The 27,463-nt window shown below is 37.0% G+C and overlaps 1 protein-coding gene across 5 annotated transcripts in view; it reads right to left on the minus strand.

Annotated features, from left to right (window-relative positions):
• Positions 1–27,463, minus strand: part of Zasp52 (Z band alternatively spliced PDZ-motif protein 52) — a 247,229-nt gene that overhangs the window by 97,832 nt on the left and 121,934 nt on the right. For all 5 annotated transcript variants that reach the window (XM_090408794.1, XM_090408795.1, XM_090408791.1 and 2 more), the window contains exon 9: positions 10,649–10,766. In XM_090408794.1, coding sequence (XP_090264920.1) covers positions 10,649–10,766 — 118 coding nt within the window. The remainder of the gene's footprint in view (positions 1–10,648; positions 10,767–27,463) is intronic.

Genomic DNA, 27,463 nt, shown 5'->3' on the forward strand with positions numbered 1-27,463 from the left:
ATGGTTCTCTAAGCAACAAAACTCATCCAAAGACTCAAACATCCATGCCACGGTGGGATTCAGACCCACAGCTGTCCTGGTTGGCTACATGGAATAATAATAATTTATTATTATTACATGACACTTTCAAGGACTCATTGCAGGGGAGCATACCACAACACACAATCCACTAATATTTTGCCTGTTAAATATATCTGTTCTCTGGCTAATTTGCTTGCATTTATTATCATTATCCCAAGGCTTCCATGGAATTTAAGGCTTACTGTGGGAAGTCTGCCTTACACCACACTCTCAGGCAATGCATTTCAATTTCATAACTCTTCATAAAAAAAACCTGCTTCTTAATCCCTTCCTCACAACCTCCTTATATAGGTTCCAGGGATGAACTCTTGTTCTACCCACCACACCCACCCACCATTTTATGAAAAACCACTTCAATGTTAATCCTATTACAACCCCTTACCAACTTGTACATCTATCATATCACCCCTCTTCTCCCCTTTCCACTAGACTCTCCAAATTGCATCATCCCAACCTTTCAATATTCTGGAGATCAGAAACTATTTTAATCAATTGCCTCTGGACCCTTTCCAACATCTTTTCATCCTTTTGAAAACCAAGTGACCAAATCTCTACACAGCAGTCCATGTTGACCTAATCAGAGACTTAAACAATGGAACTAGAATCTCCTTATTTCTACAAGTCAGTGTCCTCCACATCATTGTCAGAATTTGTTGCATTGTCCTCACAATTTTGGCAATGTTATCTAAATTTTAGATCCTTATCCATCACCCCAAGATCTCTCAATTCCTCCACCTCCAACAATATATCTCTACATTCTACATCCTATCTTAGTTTCCCAAATTTTAAAACATTATATTTCACATTATTATTTCACACAACATTGAACTGGCATCCCCACTCCCATGCCCATTATATTCAAGTCTTCTTGTAAGGCCACAACATCTGCTCTCCTCCTCATAGCTCTTCCTTCCCAACTTTCCATCACCCGTAAAATCTCATTAAAATCTTCTCAAATATCATTAACATAACTCTGACACTATCCTCAAAACCACTGCAATAATTCCCCATTGCATCTCTACCTTCTTTGAACATAACACATTTTTCTATTATCAATAGCACTTCACCTCCCTTTTTACCATTTCTATCTTCATGAAAAATCATTATATCCTTGCATCTCTATTCCAGACAGGATGTCATCCTCATCCAATCATGTCTCACTCATTATAACACTTTTGGGGTGAACAAACTCAATCAATGAAACCATTTCGCTTGTTTCTGATACTTCTGGCATTCATATACAAACATAACAGCTCATTCCTGGATCTATAATAAGTTTGACTGCAGTCACTTATTAGTTGTGACTTCTCCATACCTTCCTTGAGCCATTTTTTCTCCTTACATCCCAGAACCTGCTTCAAATCCAACTGTTTTTCCCTACATTATAGGTCATCTCATTCCCTTCTTGTCCACACACATTCACTTCCTCTTTGGGCATCAACCTTTCTCATGCTGTGTTCCCCTGTCCACCTTGGGTCTCCCTGTTTCTCTGTCTAGCACACTTGTTCTCTCATTCTCTACACTCATGCTACTCACTTCTCCATTCGTAAGAACCACCTCAATCTCTCCTTCCTTACTCTCCTGCTCCTTCACATTGCTTTGTACTTGATCAGATTCATTCTCTACATTCATTACTCGCCTTTCCAATAGCAGTCTCTCCAAATGACTCACACCAAATCTATTTAATGCAATCCATCACTCATATACAGTTCAATTTGTCTTTCAAACTCATTTCACACATTAGCAAACCGCACTCCTTTCTCTTCACACATTTCTGCTAACGTATCACTCATAATTCTTGCTCTCTGTCTCATCTCATCACTGTCATACCCAGGCAACACACAAACAACCTTTCCTATCACGCTATTATGTATAATGCTGTGTCTATCCCTTTCAAGAACATTCTTGCAATGGTAAGCAGTACCACTTTCAGGCCAGATGAAGTGTCATCTAGAACTGGAAAAGAACTAAAACAACTGATCTGTAAAGAGTACATTAGCCCACTGGTGTCTTGTCCAATTTTGATGGATACAACACCACTGAAGCAATGAGCTGTAGATAAAGGGATGCAGACTATAGGCCTTCGGATATATAGGCCTACCTGTTGCAAATGTTTTATCACAGTTTGTAGAGATATCCATGTACCTATGCTTGAATGAAGCCAACTTGTGAGCTGACCTGCTGTGGTGCATTGATTAGGTTTTGCTGTTATAACCAAAAATAATCTTTGTGCTCTATGGTAGAGTGAGGGCGACCTGTTAGCAAACATCTGGAACAGATTCCATTGGTTTGAAACACTGCCCAGATTCTGGATACAACCTTAGCTGAAATTCCAAACTCCCTGGCAATATCAATAATTGTAAGGTATTCTTCAAGCTTTCCAATAATTCTTCCCTGTGTGAAATCATCTAGATGATGTCTTTGAGACATTATAAGACATCCAAGTTTGCAACTTTATTCCTTTACGAAAAGAGCTTCTATCAAACACAATTTGCTTAGTGTAGCCTTTGCCTTTTATCCTGTTGAGTGCTACCATGTGACCCCTTTTGGTTGCAATTTGAAAATTTGAATGTGTACCTGCTTTCTACTTGAAATCCTCAGTTATACAAATTATTTGTCTGAATTTGTGATTGTAATCTTCAGAAATAGTGTTCATCTTTAGATTTTTGGATACTAGCATTTAAAATTTATCTATCTTTTTTCAGCCTACAGGACAATTGATGCAGAATGAAAACTCCAAGTTTCCAGGAGGTAAAAAAAGATAAAAGCTGGAAAATTTCTATTGAAGATCTTTGGATTTCAAATGATAAAAATCATAATTATCACTTTAAGATGAAGCTTTTGTTCTTTGAGTGAATATAGTGGCTAATCCCCTATGCAAACAACTTTTGTCCAAAACCAGAACTTTTAAGGAATGTTATGAAGGTTACTACACCAATGCATGATTATGTGAGTAAACACCAGTGAAAGTGGCAGACAAGAAATGGTTCTTTTGTAACAAAAAACACCTTATGAGATAATATTTAATGATATAACAACTGTCACAGGCAAACAAATGAAATAAAAAACAAAAAGAGTGACATTTTTCTTATTTGAAATGCAATGCTAACAATGTTTACACCTTATGAAAAGATTAACACATAGTGCATATCCAAATTATTTAGTTTAAAAGATGTACATCCCAAACCAATCTGAAACAAACTAATTTTCTATGAGTAAAATAGTTTGAATATATATTTCTATCTCATTCACTTATATACAATAAGACTATATATTGCTGCAGAACATTCCCTTCTGTAAGACTGATCCATAAAAAAAAAAAAAAATTCCACTCAGAAATGGCTGATGTGTACAAACAGTTGGAAACAGTGGCATTTAGTGAATATCATTTGATGGATTCAGTGCTAGTGAGGATAGCAAGCTTCTCACTACTAAGAGAATGAGAAGGCATATGGACTAGTTGGCACCTAATACATAAACTAGCTGGAAGTGCTACACCCTTCTGAATAGAACCATTATAGTATAGCCAGTAACAATGCCTTGCTTGAGAAGATATCAGGATTAGAGTTCTATCTAAGATGTAAAGAACCTTTATAAAGAGTTTTCAACTGAAGTTATACAGTCTCATATTAAAATCTCACAGTTCCTCCTGAGGTTTTTTTATCCTGCAAAACAGGCAAGCCATGAGAGTAGAAAAGCTTGTGTGTTTAGCAGGACATGCTTGTTTATTTAATGGTATTGATTCACAATACAGAATAAGAAAATAAATATTTATTAACTTATTAGCTGATATTTCACTGGTAGTATATCCAGCATCTTCAGAGCACAAGAACAGTTTAACTATGGAACTAGTTTAAAAAAAATTATAACAGTCAACACAAGAACTAAATTCGTAACTGGCACCATCTATTGCTGGATAAAGAGAGAGAAAAGCAAGTATCAATTAGCTAAATTAATACTTGTTTATTAAGTTAATAAAATATTATTAATAGATCTAGTATTAATAAAAATTAATAATAGATCAATATAAATTAGATCATGTACATTTTGCATTCACATTCTGAACTGTAGTGATGAATTTAGCAGAACAGGAATGCAAAATGCTTTTACAAGATCAGACTGTACACCAAATCATAGATTGTGATCCTACTAACTCTTAAAAGAATAAAATTCACAAATTATTAAAGAAAATCGCTTCCTAGCAAAAAGAAATGGTTAACAAACTCGAGCCTTTTCATGTTAAAACACACAGAATAAATGGAGCACCAAAAATTCACAAATGAGGTACACCCCTACACCCAACTGTGAATAGCATAAACAGTCCCGCACAAACTTGCTAAATATTTAGCTAAATTACTATCTCCTCCTCACAAATAATTCTTCCTCCTCTGTTAAACATTCCATTCACCTATAAAGTATTTCAGAAAACCATATCTTAAAAAGTTGAGACGTAATGATTTGATATTACTTCACTATTTACCAATGGACTATTAATTGAAACCAATGATTTGCTAAAGGTGCATTCCCCCCAGATATATTTGAATTATTTAAATTTACATTACATGCAGTGTTATTTTGCTTGAAAAGGGAAGATATACAAACAACTAGATGGAACAGCAATGGGCTCTGCCCCTCCCCTTTCTCCCCTTTAATCAATTTCTACATAGAACACTTAGAAAACCTAGTTATGAATACGAATACAACCACACTCAAACCAGTGATTTGGCTGCACTATGCTGTCTGGCCACACAGTCCAGACATAATGGAAACATTTTTAGTGCATTTAAATAGCCAAAACCCAAAAATCCAATTGACAATGGAACAGGAAGTTAATGACTGCCTTTCCTAGATACACTAATCACATGGCTTCTTGATGACTCATTATCTTTCTGTTTATACAAAACCCACACATACAGGGAGATATTTACACAAACATTCACACCATCATCCATCTCAACAGTATGGTATCCTAAAAACTCATTAACAACACTCCTATCCTGGAATAGGAGTGTTGGTAGCTTGCTCCACCTTTGCTACGAGTTGCCTGGTGTTGCACTACTTACCCAGGTAAGATAGTACAACACTATATTCAGTCCTGAAGATATTTTCAGGCGCAAACTTTGTTTGCTCTCACTGGGATAAAGGATTAAACTAAATTTATTACTAACTCACAGAGCCAGAGCTATTTGTTCCAATGAAAATACTCTTACCACTGAACTCACTTGCATCACACTTTCTTAGCTAATGGCTATAATCCCCATAGAATAGAAAAAATACTAAATGACCCCCCCCCCACACACACACACCAGAAATCCCCTCCATTGCCTATTACATAAGACTACAGCAAAATTGTTACCATCTCATACATTCAAGGCACATCTGAAAAGATATGTAGAGTGCTTAATAAATATCAGCTACACAGCATATTTAAACCATATGTCAAATTGTCATATACATCCAGGAGTATATGAAGTGCCCTGTTCTTGTGACTTGACTTACAATGGACAGACAGGAAGATCTGTTGAATGATCTGTTATTGTTCTGCCTTTGAGAACATAAAAAATACATTCTGCACTATCATTATGGTAAGCAAGGGTCAAGCAAACAATGCTTTGGATACCATTCCCACAGGATCATATGGAAGAAAACAAAAGTGCTACACTAATAAATCATTATAAGTGAGAGAGATTGTTTTTGGAATCAGCAACAGCTTTAAATCATACTCCAAACACATCAACAAGTATGACTATCAATTTCCCAAAAATATGGGAGACAGCCATTTTAAGATTTCATTAATACTTGTTTGTTCTCTCTATCTTTATCCAACAATAGATGGTGCTAATTAGGACTTCAGTTCTTCATGCTAACCATTACAATTTCTTTTTTAACTAGTCCCACAGTTATACCAAATTGTTGTTGTTTTGTGTACTGTGACCAACTGTTCTTGTGCTCTCAAGATGCTGGATATAATACTAGTAAAATATCAGCTAATAAATTAATAAATATTTATTTTCTTATCATTCTATGTTGTGAATCAATACCATTAAATAAATCCATGATTTTTTATATTTACCTTGCCCATGAAAGGTTGTAAATGTTAGCAAATCAGTACCATGGGAGGGCTAAAGATGTTTTTAATAATTTATCATTTATTTCTTTGTATTTTTTTAAATTTATTTTTTGCATAATCCTGAAACACTGCTCTTGAGACCAAACATGAAACTTTTTCACCATTTCAAGCCTCCAAATAAGTGGAGAAGTAGTCTCACAGCAGGAAATGTAATTCTCTTCTCACCTAAAATGATACGTCCTATATAGTATCATATCCTTATCTACCCATTCCTGAATTGTGCTCTATAATTTGCGGCCTCTGTTTTGGAACTTCCTTTGTGTGTGATGGAACTATTTTATCCTCTTTCCACTCTGCAGGGACCTAGCCAGTGCTTAGAGACTTAAACAGCCTGGTTACAGGTGTTGTCATTCTGCTTGCACTTTCTCATAACATATGGCCAGTATCTCTGGCTACATTCATATTGAGATTTAATATGTGTAACATCTTCAGTTCATCTCTGTATGTAAAATTTTTTCACTTGTTTATAAGATGCTTCATGCACAAACTTTGTTTGCTTACACTTGAATAAAGGATTAAACAAGAGTAATAATTTCTTGGCAAAATCTATCTTTGTAGTTACATCAGTCTATAACTGAATGATACACCATTATTCACAATGTGCATAAAGAGGCAATATAAAGATCCACTCCTTATTACTATTATGCAGATTCTTCTAAAGAATACAGGGACTTATCAGGCAAGAGCCCCCCCCATTCCAGTCACACAATGCATAAAATACTATCTTTCCCTAATACGGTACTTGCATCTTTCCCTTATCATTAAAAGAATGAACAGCATTTTGCAGTATTAAGAGGAAACAAATAATTAACTGATGTGAAAAAGGAACCAATATCCTATCAAGGTTCCCTTTAAGGGATGGATTGACCGCTCTCCAGCCAAAAGGTTGTGAGTTTGAATCCCGTCGTGGACATGGATGTTTGTGATTGTAAAACTAGTGGTGGTGGTCGGCGGTAGATGGCATTGGTATAGATGAAGGTAGTTGCAGTTTGTTGTAGTTGGTGAAATGAGTGGTGGAGACAGAGTTGTAGAGTAGCTGCCCTCCCTGGAGGTGTCATGTAATAATAATTACCTAACTTCTGAATTAGCTAATTAGTCAATTCAGAGAAGTTAGGCTAAATGTGACCTTGAAATTACTGTATCCTAAACCTTTGGCAAATTAATGCTGCCAAACTTGAAGTTAGGGAAATGTTTTTATAGATGATGATTTCACAAATAGCTTTTCAAACCTATAGCAACTTCTATGCAGTACAGTCATTTTCTTTATTTAATCCTATGGAAGGCATTTCGAAAGCATGATCTGCTATGCAGATGATTGTGGATGTAATTTAACTTCATGGGTGTAGCAGGACAAGTTGCAGGCACAAAGAACTTTATGCACTCCAGGATGCACAAAAAGAATGAAGTCGATCCTTTGGAGAATGGATGAAGGTTGCTAACTGGATATGTGGTTTTTGAAAGTGGAAGAGAGATTATATTTGCACAGAACATAGCTATCTTTTCAGATGTATATAAGGGATGGAAATAGTTTTTCTGTGATCAGGAGGGATGGGAGGACATACAGTATTTTGTCTATTTTATAGGCATTGTAGTGCTTGGCTAAAGTGCTGAAGAAATATCTGAATTAAGTGGCAACAGCTGTGTCATTCAAACAAATGGCTCCAGCTCTGTGTGTATAAATGTTTAAAGGTAACTGTACTGTTGGAATGGATGATGGTGTGATTGATTATGCATCTTCCAGTGTGTTTGGGTTTCCTATAAACAGAAAAGGATAATGAACTATTTTGCAGTCATATAACCAGTGTGTTTGGGAAAGAAAGACAGTTATTTCTTTTTCTATAGTAAAGTGTATTATTGGATGGTGGCTGTTTAAATGCCCTATTATGTATCTAATAGTGTCAAATATTAAACACATCATCTACAGAGCATTACCAGACTATTGGTGTGTGTATACGAATAGCTGTGTTGAGTGCTTGGTTTGTTTTCTAGGAATTGGATAGGTAAAAGAAAAAGGGAGAGGTTTACTGCAGCACCATCTAGGTTGTTTATATTTTTCCTTGCTATAAAAAATAACCTGAATGTAGGGTGAATCTGAATAATTCAGATATGTAAAATATGGGGGAAATATGACTTAATAAACTCAAGGGTCTCTCTGCCAGTGGTATACTGGTAAATAATGAAGTAATATTGAAGCTGAATGTGATGTCTGAATCTTCTAGGTTAAGGGTTTTTTTTTTTTTTTTAATTAGGGTTTTAAAATCAACTTAATTTGTAATGAAGGAAGGAGAATTACCAGTTACTAAATACTGGGTTGAGAGAAAGTATTAAGTGTGTGAATTTTTGGGACACTATATATTCAAAAAAGATTAAACATGGTAAGGTTTTAGTTTTTGGTAATTTCTTTTTGCCAATATGCAACTTTTGGAATTATACTGAAAAACAAAGTCAATTAGATTACTTCATTTCAGTTATATTCTGGACTTCACAAGCTTCCCAACCAGAGTGTTACTAGCTTCCAGGGATGTGACAGGTGGATAAAGAACTTAGCTTTTCTATTTTTAACACTAAATGCATAAGCTGCAAAATCTCACTTGTATCTATGCTAGAAACTTCCCTTTTCATCTATTTCTTGTACTCTGAAGTTCATATTCTCTCAATCTGTCTCCTCAGGTGCACAATTCCACAGACCAGATATCATCTTGGTTATCCACCTCTGGATCTTTTTCACTGCATCCCCAGTCATACAGAAGCTAGATCATCCTAATTGACCACATGATGCAAATTTCCATTAATATCATAATCTGCCTACCATGTCCTCAATCCAAGATTCATGGCCTTATCCTTGTGTACTGATAGCCATTATCATCTACCCACAGAATGAGTCTATTCTAATTGGTCTGAACAGATACTGCACAAGCTATGTCTCTTATCACCTTCTACAGATTTATATCATCAGCTCTGTGATCCTCTAGATCAGGGGTTTTCAACCTTTTCCAGTGGCATAACCACTATATTTAATTCAAGATATTAGATGTACCAGTAAGGCAGTGGCTCACGTACCACCAGTGGTACGGGCACCATAGGTTGAGAATCCCTGCTCTAGATGATTGCAAATCATTAATATGCAGTTTAAATGAGAGCTCACATACAAAACTTTGGGGTATTCACTAATCACCCTCCTCCTCTTGAAGCAACCTCCACACATCACTTTCTGATACCTATCAGCCATTCTTCTATCTCTGTCACAACCCTATTTTGCATTATATTGCACTAATTTGCTCACCATGCTATTATTCTCCTGCTTTTAAAATGTTGTGTATTTAAAAATGCTAGCATTAGATCCTGAGCCTGATCTTCACTTGTATGGATACAGTTAGACACAATTTCAAGCTGCCATTTCCATTTATCACAATCATCAATCTTACAGTTCCATATATGCCTTATTTTATCAAAGCTCTTACAGAAGAACCGTACCTTCACATCCTAACTGCATAGTGGAGGCAATAACAGTCACCTCATTTATAAAAACATTGTCAGATGCTATTACTAGATCCAATGTTCTTGCAGCATATGTCCTTTCCATTATATGCTGCTTATGGAAGTTACTAAAGGACTTTAAATTTTCTTTTCCCTATCATGCATGCCTTCTCTTCCATCTAGTCTACATTTCCTCATCTTTACTATAGAAAATCACTCATCATGATAGCCCTCATATCAAAAAGGACTACCCATGTATCTTAGTCTTTACATTTATTCCTGTTCACTTTCTTCATTATTTTTTCTCATTTTCCTCTTGCATGTTAGGTAGGCTCAATAGTCTGCCATGGTCAAGTAATTTGACTTCATTGAAACCCCTAATTAATGCTCTTATATTGGTGGTTAATCCTATCTACATAGTGTATTATGGCTGTTAATTGCACAAGTTCTGGCCAGTTTTTCTGTCTTGCAGGATTAAAAAAAAATAGTTTTCAGGACAAAAAACCCTACCACCTTTCTATGAGACTAGTTAACTCCTTCAACTGAATAGTCCTTAAATTCTTTGCATCCTAGATGAGATTAACCTAAGTCCACCCAACCAAAGGGCATTATTGAAACTGAATGAGTTACAGAGGCTTTTGATTATTTTTTAAAGGTTTTAATTGAATTATTTAACATAAAGGAGAATATATGAAAAAATTTCTAACACAGTAAATCATATAGTGGCTGGTCATTTATTAGCAACTTCAAAATTAGCTTATGATAAAAACTGGTCACCTCTAATGTCAATTTGTATAGTCAATACCAGAATCAACCAATTTGTAGTATGACAGAAGATTAAGCTTCTAACGAGTGAGCTTACCTAACATGTATTTACTGATGAACTGTAAAAATTTATCAAACACAATTTTTTAAAATGACATTAAATATAAAAGGGTAAGACTTTACATGGATACCTACATGGAATGGAACTGGAGAGATACTTCCATAAACAGATGCTGATGTTGGAGTCTGGGGAGCAGTTGATGCAACAGTTATAGGAGGAGGAGGACTAGGAACTACAGTTGTCTCTTGTACTCTAAGTCAGAAGTATAATTGACTACACATCAATTATATATAAGCTCAAAAGAATATAATTTAAAATTAGACATCTGTTCATTCTAAGCATATATTAAAATGAGAAATTTTAAATCCCAATTTTTTAAGGAAATTACATGTGTACATTATAAAATTGTATAATAAATTTAGTTCAATACTTTATCCACGTGTAAGCAAACAAAGTTTGTGCCTGAAAATATTTTCAGGACTGAGGTAAGATGGTGTAACACCAGGCAACTCCGAACAAAGGTGGACCAAGCTCTCATCACTCCTTGTCTCAGTATTTCCCATAATGCAAAGCACATCTCCTTGTGGACTGCTATGCATTAAGGGAAGGACACTACCCAGACTGGTTTCGACCTTTATTGAGGTCTCGTTAGCGAGAGGCAGATCCAACCGTGGAGATACTAAGACAGAAGCAATAGGAGAGGTCATATTTACCTATACGAGTTGCCAACAGGTGTACAACTTTATTATTGAATTACTCAGCATTTAGAGAAAGATGTTAAAAGTTTATTTTGCACTTGGTTACACTATAATAAATTTAGTTTAATCCTTTATCCAAGTGTAAGCAAACAAAGTTTGCACCTTGGTGTTGCACCACCTTACCTCAGTCCTGAAGATATTTTCAGGCACAAACTTTGTTTGCTTACACTTGGATAAAGGATTAAACTAAATTTATTATAGTCTAATCAAGTGCAAAATAAACTTTTAACATTAATAAAATTTTAGTTATATGCTGATATCATAACTAAAATAAAAATTCAAATGCTAACATTATTAGCATACTATGTTGTATGAAGAAAGTAAACAATTTTCTATGAAAAAATAGAGATTCAGCTATAAAATGAATTAAAATGAAATAGTGCCACAACAGCTATTTGACAAAAAAAACAGTGTCAAGTTAGAACAGGCTAAAAAATTAAGTGCCAATACTAGAGGCCTGATGACAAGAAGAGTTGTTTTGTTATTGCTTATAATTATTGTTAAGGCCATGAAGTGGATCTATTATGTCTATCAATTGCATACTTATTAGAGAGTTTCAGCTCTCCATCATCTCCCTCAATGAAATGGTTAAGACTCAGTGATATGCTCATATAACAAGTCAATTCAGATTCTCTTCGAGGCATGCAAATTTTTTGACATAATTCTTATCCCCCCACTTCAGTCGTTTGGCAGCTGAACACCCTTTAAACCATTGTCTATTTTATCAACATGGAAATTAAACAATGTGGATTCAATGCCAAGCCAAGACCTCTGAGATTCTTCCCCCCCCCCAAGCACAATTAATACTTCACAGCTATTTGACAAAATAGCTGTTAAGTATTAATTGTGCCACCAATCTATTATTCATTACTGCCCATTATAAATTTAATCACAGTATTATTATTAGCATAAGACCTCCGTGGAGTTAAGATTCATCACAGGAGGTCCACACTCATGCAATGAGATCAAACATACGATAAATCTATTTAATTTCTACACTCACCATACTTGCATGTAATGCATTCCACTTACCAACCTCTCTCCATGCAAAGAACCTGCACCTTATTCTCTTGCTCCCACCCTCTTTATACAGTTTCCAGGGATGGCCTTATGTTTTACTCGTCTCACACTATTCTAAAAAATCTTCTCCACATTAATCTGATAACTACCCCTCACCAACTTATACATCTCAATCATATTCCTCCCCCCCCCACACACACATTCTTCTATTCACAAGGTTCTGTATGCTGCATTCCCTCAATCTGTTCTCATATCCCACATTCTATAGGCCCAAAACCAACTAAGTGAATCTTCTCTGGACGCTCTCTAATATATCATCATTCCAAGTCATACTCAGCACTGTTCCATTCCTTGAAAACCAGGCAATCAAATCTGCACAATATAGTCCACATGTGGCACAATCAAAACTTTATACAAGGGAACCATAACCTAGGTAAAGGGGATAAAAATCTCTTATTGTTTTTCAGCCAGTATGCGAAAGATCAAAAACTATGATCTGAACATTTCATGCCAACGAACTGTCAGCGGAACCAAGCGTAAGTGACCACTTGGTAGTGCCACACCAAGGCAACTCGATGCAAAGGTGGAGCAAGATCCCTCACTATCCTTGATATTTTCTCATAATGTAAAAATACACAGCTCCTAGGAGTTGTAGAACTGCTTTACATTATGAGGAGAGGTCACTACCCAGACCGGTTTTAACCTTTTTTGACGTCTCATCAGTGAGTAGCTAGACCTAGATAATATCAAAGTTTAAGTGAAAAGAACTTGCATACCTTCGCTATACGAATGCCCAGAAAGGTGTGTCACTATGTTATATTATAACATATTATAACTAAGATGAAAAGCCAAACGGCTATTTTTTCTGGCGAGGTTGAAAAATAAAGGGGATAAAAATCCCTTATTGTTTTCAGCCAGTATGCGAAACTAAGATCGAAAACTACAATCTAAACGTTTCATGCCAACGAACTGTCGGCGGATCCACGCATAAGTGACCACTTGGTAGTGCCACCGAGTTGCATCGTGTTGCCTTGGTGTGGCACTACCAAGTGGTCACTTACACTTGGATCCGCCGACAGTTTGTTGGCATGAAACATTTAGATTGTAGTTTTCGATCTTAGTTTCGCATAGTGGCTGAAAACAATAAGGGATTTTTATCCCCTTTACTTATCAACCTTGCCAGAAAAAGTAGCCGTTTGGCTTTTCATCTTAGGAACCATAACCTATTTGTTTCTATATGTCAAGTTCCTCCTTATCATTACTATAATCCACTGTGATGTTTACAGTTTTAAAAATATGACCTTAAGCTTCAAGTCTCTGTCAACTATCACTACTGCCTCCCTCAAAACTGAAATTCCTCCATTAGGTGCATACAATGCATCCAAATCTTGCTTGCCAAATTTCAAGACCTTGCACTTTGCAACATTTAACTGATAACTCCATTCATTTATCTACTTACATAGTCGATTTGGATTCTCCTGCCAAGACCACATCTGCTCTACTTCTCATGGCTCTTCCCAACTTTGCATCATCAGCAAACAGCTGCACATCTCCAGTAAGCAGGACTTAATGTCATTAACGTGCAAGTTAAACAATAATGGCCCCAAAACAGATCCCTACTGCACTCCATTAGTGACATTCTTCTTTTGTGATACCACTCCTCGATACGCAATTTGATGATATCTAATCAACTATTCAATTCGTTAGTCTGTTATATAATCAGATCTGTTTCAATTTAGCTACCGCTTGTCATGTAGATTGCACCAAAGGCCTTTGAAAAATCCAAGTACACCACCACCACAACCAGTCCTATCATCTTACTCACATCAAAACTACTAAAAACATCATTCACTTCATAATCAACTATCCAGGAAGCACATGCAATTAATAAACATACTGATCTCAGTCTTTGTTGTTCCGGGTAAAATTCCAAATAAACTAAAAAAAAAAAGCCAACTCCCCCCCTCCAGCAAGCCATACTTGGCACTGTTCTAAAAAAGGATTCACTCAGCACTTTCAATATGTCAACTGCATGCTGCTGTTATCCAATTATTCCTTGTGACTAAGTTCATGCTTAATCTTTTTTCTACATTTTTGTTAACTGACTCAACCACAAAAGGTTGTAAACCTATAGTAGGATTATTAGAAACACATTCACAAGAAAAAATAATTTTATTTGCAGATGACGCAAAGCTGGGAAGGATTATTAGTAATAGTGCAGTTGTGGTAGCCCTGCAAGAGGATTTGAATAAGCTAGATAGACGGGCAAATGAATGGGGTATCAGTTTAATGCAGCAAAATGTAAGGTCTTGAGGTTTGGGACACATCGATGGGATGCTGCATACTCTATGGAAGGAGTTAAACTGGAGGAAGTAGGAGAGACAAGAGATCTGGGTTTGATGATTGATAGAAACCTGAAATTTAGGGGACATATTGCAAAGATGGTGAAGGTAACACAGAGGATTGCTGCAATAATGAGACGGACACTGACCTGCAGAGATAAAACAGTTATCATTCCGTTGTATAAGACTCTGATCAGACCACACTTGGACTATTGTTCTCAGATTTGGTCCCCAGGATTTGAAGGGGATAAATTAACTGTGGAAAGGGTACAAAGGCAGATAACAAAGATGGTTTCAGGACTGTACAATGATATTGAAAGTTTATTTTTCACTTGGTTAGAGTATAATAAATTTAGTTTAATCCTTTATCCAAGTGTGAGCAAACAAAGTTTGTGCCTGAAAGTATCTTCAGGACTGGGGTAAGGTGGTACAACACCAGAGCAACTCGTTGCAAAGGTGGAGCAAGGTACCAACACTCCTGTCTGAGCATCTCCTATAATGCAAAACAAATCTCCTTGCAGATATGTCTAATGTTATGTATTAAGGGAAGGTCTCTTCAGTGGGAGCCAGGCCTGGCTCCCACTGAAGAGACCTCAATAAAGGTCGAAACTAGTCTGGGTAGTGGCCCTTCCCTTAATGCTTAACATTAGACATATCTGCAAGGAGATGTGTTTTGCATTACATTATAGGAGATACTGAGACAGGATTGTTGGTAGCTTGCTCCACCTTTGCAATGAGTTTCCCTGGTGTTGTACCACCTAACCCCAGTCCTGAAGATACTTTCAGGTGCAAACTTTGTTTGCTCACACTTGGATAAAGGATTAAACTAAATTTATTGTACAATGAAAGTTATGAGGATCGGCTGAGAGAATGTGGAGTGCAGAGTTTGGTGGATAGAAGAAGGAGAGGTGATATGATTGAGACTTTTAAACTGTTGAGAGGTGGTTACAGGGTTGACACTGGGGAGTTCTTTCGCTTGGTTGAACAGTGGGAAGGAGTGATGACAAGAGGCCATCCCTGGAAGTTATGAAAGGAAACTATGAGCAAGTGGGTAAGGAGTGGTTTCTTTGCATGGAGGGTGGTTGAACAATGGAATGCATTGCCTGATGGAGTGGTGAGAGCGAGAACAGTCAATGAGTTCAAGGAGTGGTATGATAGACTTTGTGTTTCTTAAGGGGGGGGACCTCCCACGATGAGTCTTTTGACTCCATGGAGGCCTGAATAATAATAATAATAATTACTGCAAATATTTCAGCCTCAAACTAGCAGGTCATCATCAGGATTGTTATTCCTTTTCAGATATACAGGGAGAGAGTCCATAAGTAACAAAATTTTTTAAAAAATTATTTTTATTCTTTTTTTTGTTATAATAAAACAGAACCAGAGATTTTTTTTTATTAGTTATAAAAAAATTACATCACATAAATGCCTTCCATTTTCGGTTTCATAAAGACAATCTCTTTCTATATGTTCCATGACAGCTGTTAATGTTTCTGGCTGCAGCGCCCTAATTTCTCCAACAATGTTCACCTTCAGCTGTTAGATTGTCCCGAGGCTTGTTCATGTGCACCTTTTCCTTCAGGTAAACCTATAGGAGGAAGTGGGGAACCATATGGTCTGAAGAATGTGATGATCAATTAATTGCAGATCTTCACAAAATCATTTGCTCACCGATTTTCAACATCAAATTGCATGATTTTAGTTTGTTGTTGGGTTGTGAACTTTTCCCAAAACTTTCCTTAAAATACCTGAAAAAAATTAATAATCAAAAAATTATTAATATTTTAAGCCTCTTAGTAATTTATGGGCCACCCTGTATTAAATAAAGATATGTTTTTATCTTTTTATTAAATATATTTTATAATACATAAATATAATATCGCATCCCTATCCGTCCACTGTTAGATTTTATCTTTAACTTTTCCAATACTTTAATAACCACTCCTGATATATTAATTGGTCTGTAATTTGCTACCTCTGTCTTGGAACCACAGACTATCTTATTCTCTTTTCACTGCCCTAGAACCCTACTGGAGCTGAGACTTAGATTCTATAATGACAATTCTCTTCCACGTTCATGTAGTACTCGGCATGACATGCCATCCAGTTCTGCTGTTGAGTTCACATTGATATTTTCAATATGCTGAACATCTGTTCATCTACCTTAATTTTGATATGCATCTGGCACATCAGCAACTGCAAAATCTTCACCTGGATGATACACCTTTGCAAAATGATCACTCAGCAACTTAACTATTTCTTTTGCCTCTGTCACCATCCTCCTATAGTCACTGTTCCTCTTACTTGCTACACTATGAAAAAAACTCTTTGGGGTTTACTTGGCCTGTTTAGCTAATTTTCTCTCATAATCTGATTTGGCCTTTCTTACCATACTAGCCATCCATCCTTCTTGCCTGCACTTAGCTGCTCACGAGTATGCTAATCTTCTTTATATTCCCTCCAATTTTTTTTTTTTTTTGTAACTCTTGCTTCATATCTCTACTCATCCACTTAATTCCCACTTGGTTTCTACTCTTAACCTTGGGTATGCAGTCTGATGCTGTTTCTATCAGACAAGCTCTGACTGCTTCCCATGCACTACTGATATTCTTTCTTTGTTATCTCTCAAGCCAGGGCACTGCTTCAAGATGCTTTCTAAGTCAGTCATAATTATCCGCTTTATAATTCAACATAAACCCTTTCTTGCTAGAGAATTCCACGTTTGGCAACTTCCCAGAACAAGACTTAATGGGCACTCTCACCAACTGGAGGAGAGTATCTGCCTTGGTTATGGGTATATCTTCTGATACTATTACCAGAAACCAACACTCTCAAACTCTTGGACCTCTCTATAATGTGTTTCAGGTAACCATCTCTTAGCAACTGTATAAATTTCACTTCCATCTTGCTATGACCCCTTTCCTCCCTTCAGTCTGTGTCACCAGGTCTGCCAAGAAAGGTGGGGGGGGGGGGTATTCCCTAAGGACCAATGATTTCTAATTTTTTTTGGGGGGGGACTGCTAAGAGCTTTTTCCCCATGCCTGGCATTCTCTCGACACCACTGTGTGTTGCCATAGTTAAAGTCTCTCCAATAATAATTGTATGGCCTTCATTCATTGTGTCAATCTGCCAATACATGGCATCTACATCTTTCTGTGGACCCATTGATCTATAGCAGCACCCACTAAGATATTTTGTCCTATTGGCCTCTGTCTCACAGCCTGAAATGAACCATCTCTCCTAGACCTAAAATTCTCTTTAACTCCTAATTCTGTTGGTTTTAATTCTTCAGTCATCAGCAATACCCACCCCTCCTGTCCTATTCTCTCTATCCTCCCTGAAAATACAATACCCTTTACATTCTATCCCTGTAACTATATCATGTTCTGTCAACTGGGTCTCACCTGGCTATAATTTTTTGCCAAGTTGAGTTGCATTCTTCCCACCCCACTATGTCCTAAACTCCCCTCCCTTATCCCTGATACTTCTTGCATTCATGTACATGCATTTCACCATTCCTTTGTACCCACAGTTACCCTTGTGTAATGCCATTACTAACCCATTCGAATCAGAAACCTGTGAAATCTCATTCAGCATTGCATTATAACTTCTGTACACATGATCATCTATCACAACAGCAGGCACACATGTTTGATTGCATCCTCGCCCTCCCAATATCTCTGGCTTCCCTGTTTATGCTCTTCTAAACTCTCACAAAACAACACTTTCTACAAACATCTAACTCCAAAACCATTTAAATGTAATCTGTCAAGCATAATAAAGTCTTTTCGCCCATCAAATTCACTCCGTACTTCACAATTTTACAAGTATGTAAAAACTCACAAATGTTTTGCTTATTATTACGTTTTTTTTTTTTTAACAGTTTTTATATATGTTTACTGAAAGGGAATGCATTTTGTTATGTGATAAAGTAATCTAAAAATATACAGTATGTATATGTTTAGAATCACCGGAGTTGACATGTGGTTAAGCAGTAGCGATATTGAAGGAGACAAATGTGATTAAGTAGTAATCTTGCTTACTGTACATTGTCATCCTTAGGGAATAGCACAGAAATGTTATATGTATATTATTTGTAGGTTTGTGTTACAGTAGTGCTCATATGTCACTATTACTGTACAACATGCGAGCACTGTAGCAATGGTAGCCATTTTGTCACTTGAGTTTCGCTTTGAATCTCAGTAACAGACATGCACATTGGTTTTTTTTAGAACAGCTGTTGCTGGGTAACAGGAAATAAACTACCGAGTTAAGTTCAATAATCTCGTAAAAGTTTTCATATGCATCTTTAATTACTCTCAAAGGATATAGAACTCTGAAGTTGATAATTGAAATACATCAAGCCTTTGTATATGAGAATATTTCATGATTAATGAAAGGCAAGTGATATGTTCCTAGGAGCAATATGGAATCTGTGGCAAAAAAAAAGTCCCTGTATTGGAAATGCATTTTGGATCTGCTCAATTAATGTATTCCTATTGTTTGAATGATTGTTCTTCATGCCTACTTCAAAAAATTGACAGACAGATGCATTAAGGAAACTGGAAGACATATTCAAGTATACTGGTCAAGTGAAAATCTTTAGCTACTGTATTTATTTCAAAAGGAGTTTAAGAGATAGACTTGAATGAGTGAATAAAAAACTGAATAAAGGAAGTTATATTGAACTGTGATAAAATATATGCTGCAATGAAAATTTCCATATGGCTAAGTGAAACTTCAGAAATTTTAGCTGAATGCTATGTTCAGTTTGTTTTTTAAAGTATTTTGTGTTATCTCTCAATATTGAATTTAATGAAAGTAACAGTATGGGGGTGCTTAAGGGTCAAAGCTATATAACTGAGAAGAGACCTCCACATAGCTTTCAAAGGAATGTGGAGAACCGACCAGGGCTTCTGACCTAATGTCCAATCCTCACATTCTCGTGGTGCACTCTATTAGGTATCTACCCGGATAATACTGAACGGACGAGGATGGACTGACAATTTGGGATTTAGCCAACCAAATTGTATTCTTATTGGCTTAAACCAAAATTTCAAACGATGGTTGAAATTTTACAACATGACAGAATTTCATGCTGGCTGGGGTGTTGCCCAGTTAAACAAAGCCCCCCCCCCATTGTTTTCACCAGGGAACCAGGGCAAACAGTGAAAACTCAGCTACTGGAACAAATCCTAAAACTTACCCCAACTCAACATCACCAGAGTTCAAGATCGGTACTATCAACATAAGAAGCCTGAATGGCAAAGAAATGGAGCTAGCTGAGGAATCGGATAAGTACCGACATAATAGGGTTGACTGAAACAAAAAAGACAAACTGGTGAGATCTTTTTGAGCAACAAATACAAAATGTTATATTCAAGCAATGACAATCAAGGAAAAGAAGGAGTAGCCATAGTATTTAACACTAAATAAGAGGCTAATCTTCTTGAATGGCAGGCAGTCTCAAGCAGAGTGATGTGGGCAAATATCAGAATGGGGAACTGGACAATTAGACTTATTTGTGCCTATAGGTCCACAGAAGGTTCTGCTAAGATAGAAGTGGAGCAATTTTTTGAGGCTTTAGAGAGAGCAATTGACAGAATGAAAAGTTGGCACATGCTGGGGATCTAAATAGCAGAGTAGGAAATGATGATCAGACATACAAAAATATTTTGGGAAAATTTGGAGAAAAGAGCAAAGCTAATAATAAAGGCAAATAACTGTTGGATTTCTGCTCAGGACATGGACTGGTTATTACTAACACCATGTTCCAACATAAAAATGTACACAAATTCACATGGAGTGAAGACGTAAGGAATAAGAAAAGTCTCATTGACTATGTTATTGTTGATAGTGCCTATGTTTTCTCTCTGGTGCAGGACCCTAGAGTGTACAGAGGATTTGAAATTGGAAGTTATCACTATTTAGTCTTGAGATGGATAAAATTGAATTTCCTATTGAAAAGAAGAACATATAAGAACATTAAAGCAAATAAAAGTTGAGCAGCTCTCAGATGTGGACTGTAGACTGAAATATACAAACATTATTCAAGAAAAAATGAAAGAGTTTGAGAACGGGAATCAAACCTTGGAGATTCAGTGGCAAGTTCTGAAGATTGATTCAGCTAGAGAGGGTAGAAAAATCAGAACTCCATGGTGGACACAGGAAGTTAAAGAGGAAGTGAAAAAAAAGAAGAAAGCATATCAAAAGTTAGCAAACAAGTCAGTTTGTGCTCTTAGAGAATACAGAGACAAATGTAAGAAAGCTAAACACTGTGTAAAACTAGCTAAACAAAAGTCATGGGAAAACATTGGTAAGAACTTAGAAAATAAATATCAAAAAGGTGGCAAGATATTCTGGAGGTTGTTGAAGCAGCTTAGAAATGGAGAAAAGGGTGCTGTAGAAGAAATTAGAGATAAAGGTGATATGAAAACTGGAGAAAAAGATATCCTTGAAGTATGGAGTAATTACTTTGAAAAATTGCTAAATGAAACTAGCAGTGATGACAGAACAGTGATAAAAAAACACTGAGCAGGCATGCAATCAGGAATAGATATCCATACTTGAAGTAGAAAAAGTCATCAAAAGTCTGAAATGTGAAAAGGTAGCTGGAGTAGATTGTATTCGACCAGAAATGCTCAAGTATGGAAGTATAGAAGTCGTACGGTGGCTGTACTGCATAGTTCAGAAAGCCTGGACAGAGGGACGAATTCCAGATGATTGGAGTAGAGCTCTCATAGTACCCATATATAAAAAGGGAAATAAAACTGAATGTGAGAATTACAGAGGCATTTCATTACTAAGTGTTCCGGGTAAAATATATGCAAGTATACTTGAGAAACGGTTGAGAAGGATTGTGGAAGAGAAGCTGGCAAAGAACAAACTTGATTCAGGCCAAATAGAGGCTGTCAGGATCAGATTTTCACTTTACAACAGATAGTTGAGAAATCATGTTAATATAACAAAGATATGTATTTAAGTTCTGTAGATCTGGAAAAAGCATATGACAGGTGCAAAGAGAAAAGCTATTCCAAACACTACAGTTATATGGTGTTAATGGGGCATTATATCAAGCAATACTTAGTATTATGGGTGACTCCAGGGAGTCCTTAGACTTATCGAGGGAGGCCCTAAACATCATGTCCACACAACTATACGACATTCTCACCGTATCTATCATACCTTACCTTGAACTCACTCACCGTCATAGCACCCACAACAGACTCTGGCAGCTTATTCCACTCATTTACTACTCTAAAAGTAAAGAACCCAGCTTTAACATCCCTGCTAACCACACTCTTGGCTAGCTTCCATAGGTGTCCCCTAGTTCTCTCACCACGAGTCCTGATCTCAAAAATATTCTCTGAATTAATCCTATAGAAACCCTTTAGCAATTTGAATGTCTCAATCACATCTCCCCTTTTGCACCTATCAACTAATTTCTGCAACTCACAAGTCTTCAACCTGTCCTCATATGGTTCATTCTATAGACCTGCTATCATCTTAGTCACTCGCCTATGGATACTCTCCACCTCCTCCCCATCAAGAAGGAACCGAGGTGACCAAATCTGGACACAGTAGAAGAGATGAGGTTTATCAAGGCTCGGTACAGAGGTACAATAACTTGCTTGTCTCTGCTCGTCAAGATATTTTTCAACAACCAAGTGAGTTGATGAGCTGATTTAGCTACTTTTGCAATGTGCCCCCCCCCCCATAAACTTCATCTCCCTATCCACCAACACTCCCAAGTACCTGGCCTCAATCTCCTGTAGTACAGTTCCACTAATGTGGTATACTGCTGCTAATCTTTTCACCCCAAAATGCATAACCTTAGATTTTGTTGCATTAAATTGACATCCATTCTCCTTAGCCCAGAACTCCAATCTATCCAAGCCATCCTGCAAGACTTTGACATCTTCTGCATTTACTATTGCCCTGCCCAACTTTGCATCATCAGCGAACAAATGAACTGTTCCTCTTAGATCCTTCCCTATATCGTTAATGAACAAATTAAACAGCAGTGGTCCAAGAACAGAACCCTGATGCACACCACTAGTCACAGGCCGTCTTTTGGATTCTACTCCTGAATAAACTACTCTTTGATATCTCTCCATCAACCACCCACCTATCCATCTCACCAACCCTATATCCATTCCCATATGTTGTAGTTTACGGATTAGAATTCCATGTGGTATCCTGTCAAATGCCTTTGCCAGGTCCAGCAGTATCACTGTAAACCCATTACCCTTATCCAGTTCAGACGTCAGCGTGTTATAAAACTTGAGCAAGTTACTGAGGATTGATCTACCCTTCACAAAGCCATGTTGTCCCATGTACAGTATCTCATATTCATCTATCCATTCCTGTATTTTTTCCCTTGACTACTTTCTCCAAGACCTTGACAACGACTCCTGATATGCTGATCGGACGGTAATTTGCAACCGTAGTCTTGGATCCTCCTTTATGCAGTGGAACTATTTTCCCCTCTTTAGACACCTTCGGGACTAAACCAGTCCCGAGACCCAGATTAAACAACATGGTCAAGCGCACTGACAATTCTTTAGCCGCTTCACGCAAGACCCATGCCGGTATACCATCCAATCCCACAGATGTATTCACATTGAGGTTCTGTAATAGACTATTCACCTCCAACTTCATTCATCACAATTCCCGTATAAACTAATGGTTCCTTCATTTATTCAATGTCACCACCTGGATGATATACTTTTGCAAAGTGCTCACTCAGTAACTCCACTATATCGACTGATTCAGTGGCCTCCTTACCATCGTCATTCCTTAAAATCATTTTTCCGTGTACAGTATTTTTCTTGCTTGCAGCATACTGAAAGAACTGTTTGGGATTCTCTTTAGCTTGCATAACTAGTTTCCTTTCATAATCCGCTTTTGCGTTTTTACCACACTCGTTACCCTTCTGGCCTGCACTTTATACCATTTGTGTGCCTGCAGGTCACCTCTTTCTTTAAATTCCCTCCACAGTTGTTTCTTTTTTTGCAGCTCAAGCTTAATGGTGATATTCATCCATTTAACCCCTACTTGTTTTACTATTCGGACCCTAGGTATACAATCAGCCATAACCTCCTGTAAATGCTCCTTGACCACTTCCCATGCTCTAGCGACATCCAGCCCTTGCAGTTGTACATGCCATGGCACTGATCCAAGCAATCTCCTAAGCTTGTCATACTTACCAGCATGGTAATTTCACATATACCCTGTCTTAATCAAAAATTCCACACCTTTAGCCATCTCCCAGGTCAAGACCTTATGATCACTCTCACCAATCGGTGGCAACATGGTCATATTCATTACAGTCAAATTCTCAGATGCTATTACCAGGTCAAGCACTCTTGCACCCCTACTATTTTCAATTACATGCTGTCTCAGTTAGTTATCCCTTAATAATTGAATAAAATCCATTTCCTTCCTCATATGTGTGTCCTCTCCACCTTCCAATCAATGTTACCATAGTTGAAATCCCCCATAATAATTACCCTCCTTCCACTCATTTCATCAATTTGTTTATGCATACCATCTCCACCATCTATTCCATCACCTGGTCTACAGCAACACCCAACTGTTTATTTTATTCTGCCAGTCTCATTCTCACACCAAATAGCCTAAAATGAGCTCTTTTCACTATACTACGATATACTTCAATTCTCCTTGGCTGCAGTTCATCAGCTATCATCAATAACACCTCCTCCCCATTTTATTCTCTCTGTCCCTCCTAAACACACTATAACCTACACATTCTATCCCACTAACTATATCATCTTCTGTCAGCCATGTTTCACTAATGCCAATAACCTGTGGCTAGGAGGAGCCAATCAAGGCCAAAATTTCTTCCTTCTTGTTCCTAATACTCCTGGCATTAGTATACATGAAATGCAGTGATCCCTTTGTCCCACCCCTATCTTGATGCGTGATTCTAACTATCCCATTCCAATTTTTTGTCAGTACTGGCTCGGGTACATTATATACATTCTTACACTCATCTGTCTCACCGATGTCCGCATATCCATTCCCCCCCCCCCCCCTTGGCAGTTCTAGTTTCCCTGGTTCTGCATATCCATTTTTACTTCATTCAGCAACACTTTTTCCAGTCTCCACACACCAAATCCATTCAAATGGAGGCCATCCATCTTGTATTAATCTTTTCGCCCATCAAACTCATTCCACATCACACCATCTGCATAACCTGCGAATAATGTAATTTGCGAATATGGCCCTCCTTCTCAACTCCTTTCTGTCATACCGCGGCAACAGACTCACCATTCTAACTCTGTCACTCTTTTCTTTTGCTACCTTTAACAATACTTTCAAGTCCTCTCTCATAAAAAATTTATCTCCTTTCAATTCATTCGTACCTGTCACAACTATCAATTCTTTCACCCTGTGTTTTTGCACTCTAATACTCTCACTTTCATCCTTAAATTTTGCACCCGGTAAGTACGATTTAGTTAAACTCCCATCTATCACTCCTCTTAATAATGAATCACCATACAACACTCTTTCCTTCGTTTCAGAAACTCTCCCACTCTTATGCTTATTTTTCCTTTCAAACGCTTGTTTATTTACGTTAGCCGAAACATTCTGGAAAAAGTTTTGCATGTGCTCTAATTGCTGCTGCACATTTTGTATCATTGTATGCAACCTAGCGATCTCACTTCCTACAAATAATTCCACATTTTTTTTTATCATTTAAACCATTTTCTCTCTCTGTATAGTTCCTTTCACTCTTTCTTTGATCACCGCTCTCATTGCCATCTTGTACATCGCAATTCCCTATCAAGCCACTATTTTCATTCACATTCTGGCTTTCATCAAACATAACTGTCTCACAACCTGACACATACTTCAACTCCTTACTTTGCTTACACTTTCTGCACATTCTCCTACCATTATCACTTTCAATCCAAACTCCAGCCTCATTTGGGAATGCAAACATCCCACACACATCACATTGGACAAACTCTCTCACATTACAGTTTTTGAACAAAAAACTGTTTTTGTTCTCACATTACAGTTTTTGAACAAAAAACTGTAATGTGAGATTACTGTGTAAATACTTAGTATTTATTTGAGTTGTAAGTCAGCAGGTTAGAATTGAAGGAAGTACAGGAAGATGGTTTAATGTTAAATCTGGTGTCAGACAAGGATGTACATTATTCCCTCTCTTATTCATTATCTATATGGATCACATTATGAAGGAAGGTAGTATTAAACCTGATATCAAAATTGGACTGCATTGCAGTCCAATTTTGATATCAGTTAATCAGTGTTAATCTCAGCTCTTTGCTTTATGCAGATGATGTTATACTTCTAAATAAATCTGCTACAGTCTGGAAGATTCCCTGACTAAATTGAATAACAGTTGTAATAGATATGGTATGAAGGTCAGCATTAAAAAGACAAAGACAATGAAAATAGGCAGAAACATTGAAAATATCAACTGCATTGTGAATGGAGAACTTATAGAACAAGTAAAACATTTCAGTTACTTAGGCACGATTTTTAGTGAAGATAGTAAGTTAAATATGGAAATAGACAACAGATTCAACAAAGCTGGTATGGTAGGGAAGTCAACTGAATAAATTATTATTATTCGTGACACTTCCAAGGAGTCTGAAGACTCATCGTGGGAGGACACCTACTATACAACTCTCCGTCTCCACCACCAATCACCTACATCAACGCCATCTATTGCCCACTACCACCACAGCTAGTATTTTGTTGTCTGTAAATTGCATGTATTCTGAAGGGCCGATTTGTCTGTATGCGGGATGAAAAACCCGAAATAAGAGAGAAACCAGCTATACAAGACAGTGTTTAAACCAATTTTAACTTATGGATCTGAGAGCTGGGTTAGAAGTAAAACACTTGATCAAAGACTAGAGACCGCAGATATGAGAGTCCTGAGAAAGATTAGGGGCATGAACAGATGGCATCAATGGCAATATCATATTAAAAACCAGGATATTAGGAAAGAACTTGCCACTGTCAGCATCCAGGAATGTGTTAGCAGAGCTAATCTCAGGTGGGTATGGTCACTTAAGCAGAATGGAAGAGGAAAGATTAGCAAAACAAGTGTTCTCTGCCAGTTTGGCAGGAAAAAGATCCAGAGGAAGACCAAGACATAGGTGGATTGATGCAGTAAAAAGTGCCTTATAAGACAGAAATATAAGACCTAATAATGTTGGAGTCTTGACATTTAACAGACTGATTTGGAGGAAAATTTTAGACAGGAAGTTAGTAATGATGTACATTTTTCATGTAGTACTATCATATCCTGTACACCCCTTGAGGGTATATATCAGGAATTTGATGAAGTAACAGTATGAGAGAATATTATTGAGCTCATTTATGTAATTCTTAAAATGGCAATTTAATTATTCTTTGTATTATCTGTTTATAGTAATATTTTAATTTTTTATAATTGAGCTTCATTCTTTAGAACACTTGTTAATCCTGAAGTCAATGCACCATCACGGATATGAATCCGAAACATTCTAACCAACTAAAATAAAATGTAATATATTTTACTCTATACTTGGAGCAAATCAAGGTCACATTAAAATATAACAAACTGCATATCACTCCTCCTGCACATTGACTCATTAGCAATCATGGCCCTTCTCAACTCTGTTCTATCATACTGAGGCAGTAGACTCACAATTTTTACTTCCTCACTCTTCATTTTTACTTTTTTCAACAACTCTTTCATATATTCTCTCATTGCAAATTTCTTCCTTTCAAATCATTTGTTCCTGCCATAACAATCATCTTTTTCACTTCTCCCTTTTGCAAA

This window comes from Typopeltis vanoorti, chromosome 19 (genome assembly GCF_054136105.1).
Source record: "Typopeltis vanoorti isolate ZY-2024b chromosome 19, IOZ_Tvanoo_1.0, whole genome shotgun sequence".
Taxonomy (NCBI): Eukaryota; Metazoa; Arthropoda; class Arachnida; order Uropygi; family Thelyphonidae; genus Typopeltis; species Typopeltis vanoorti.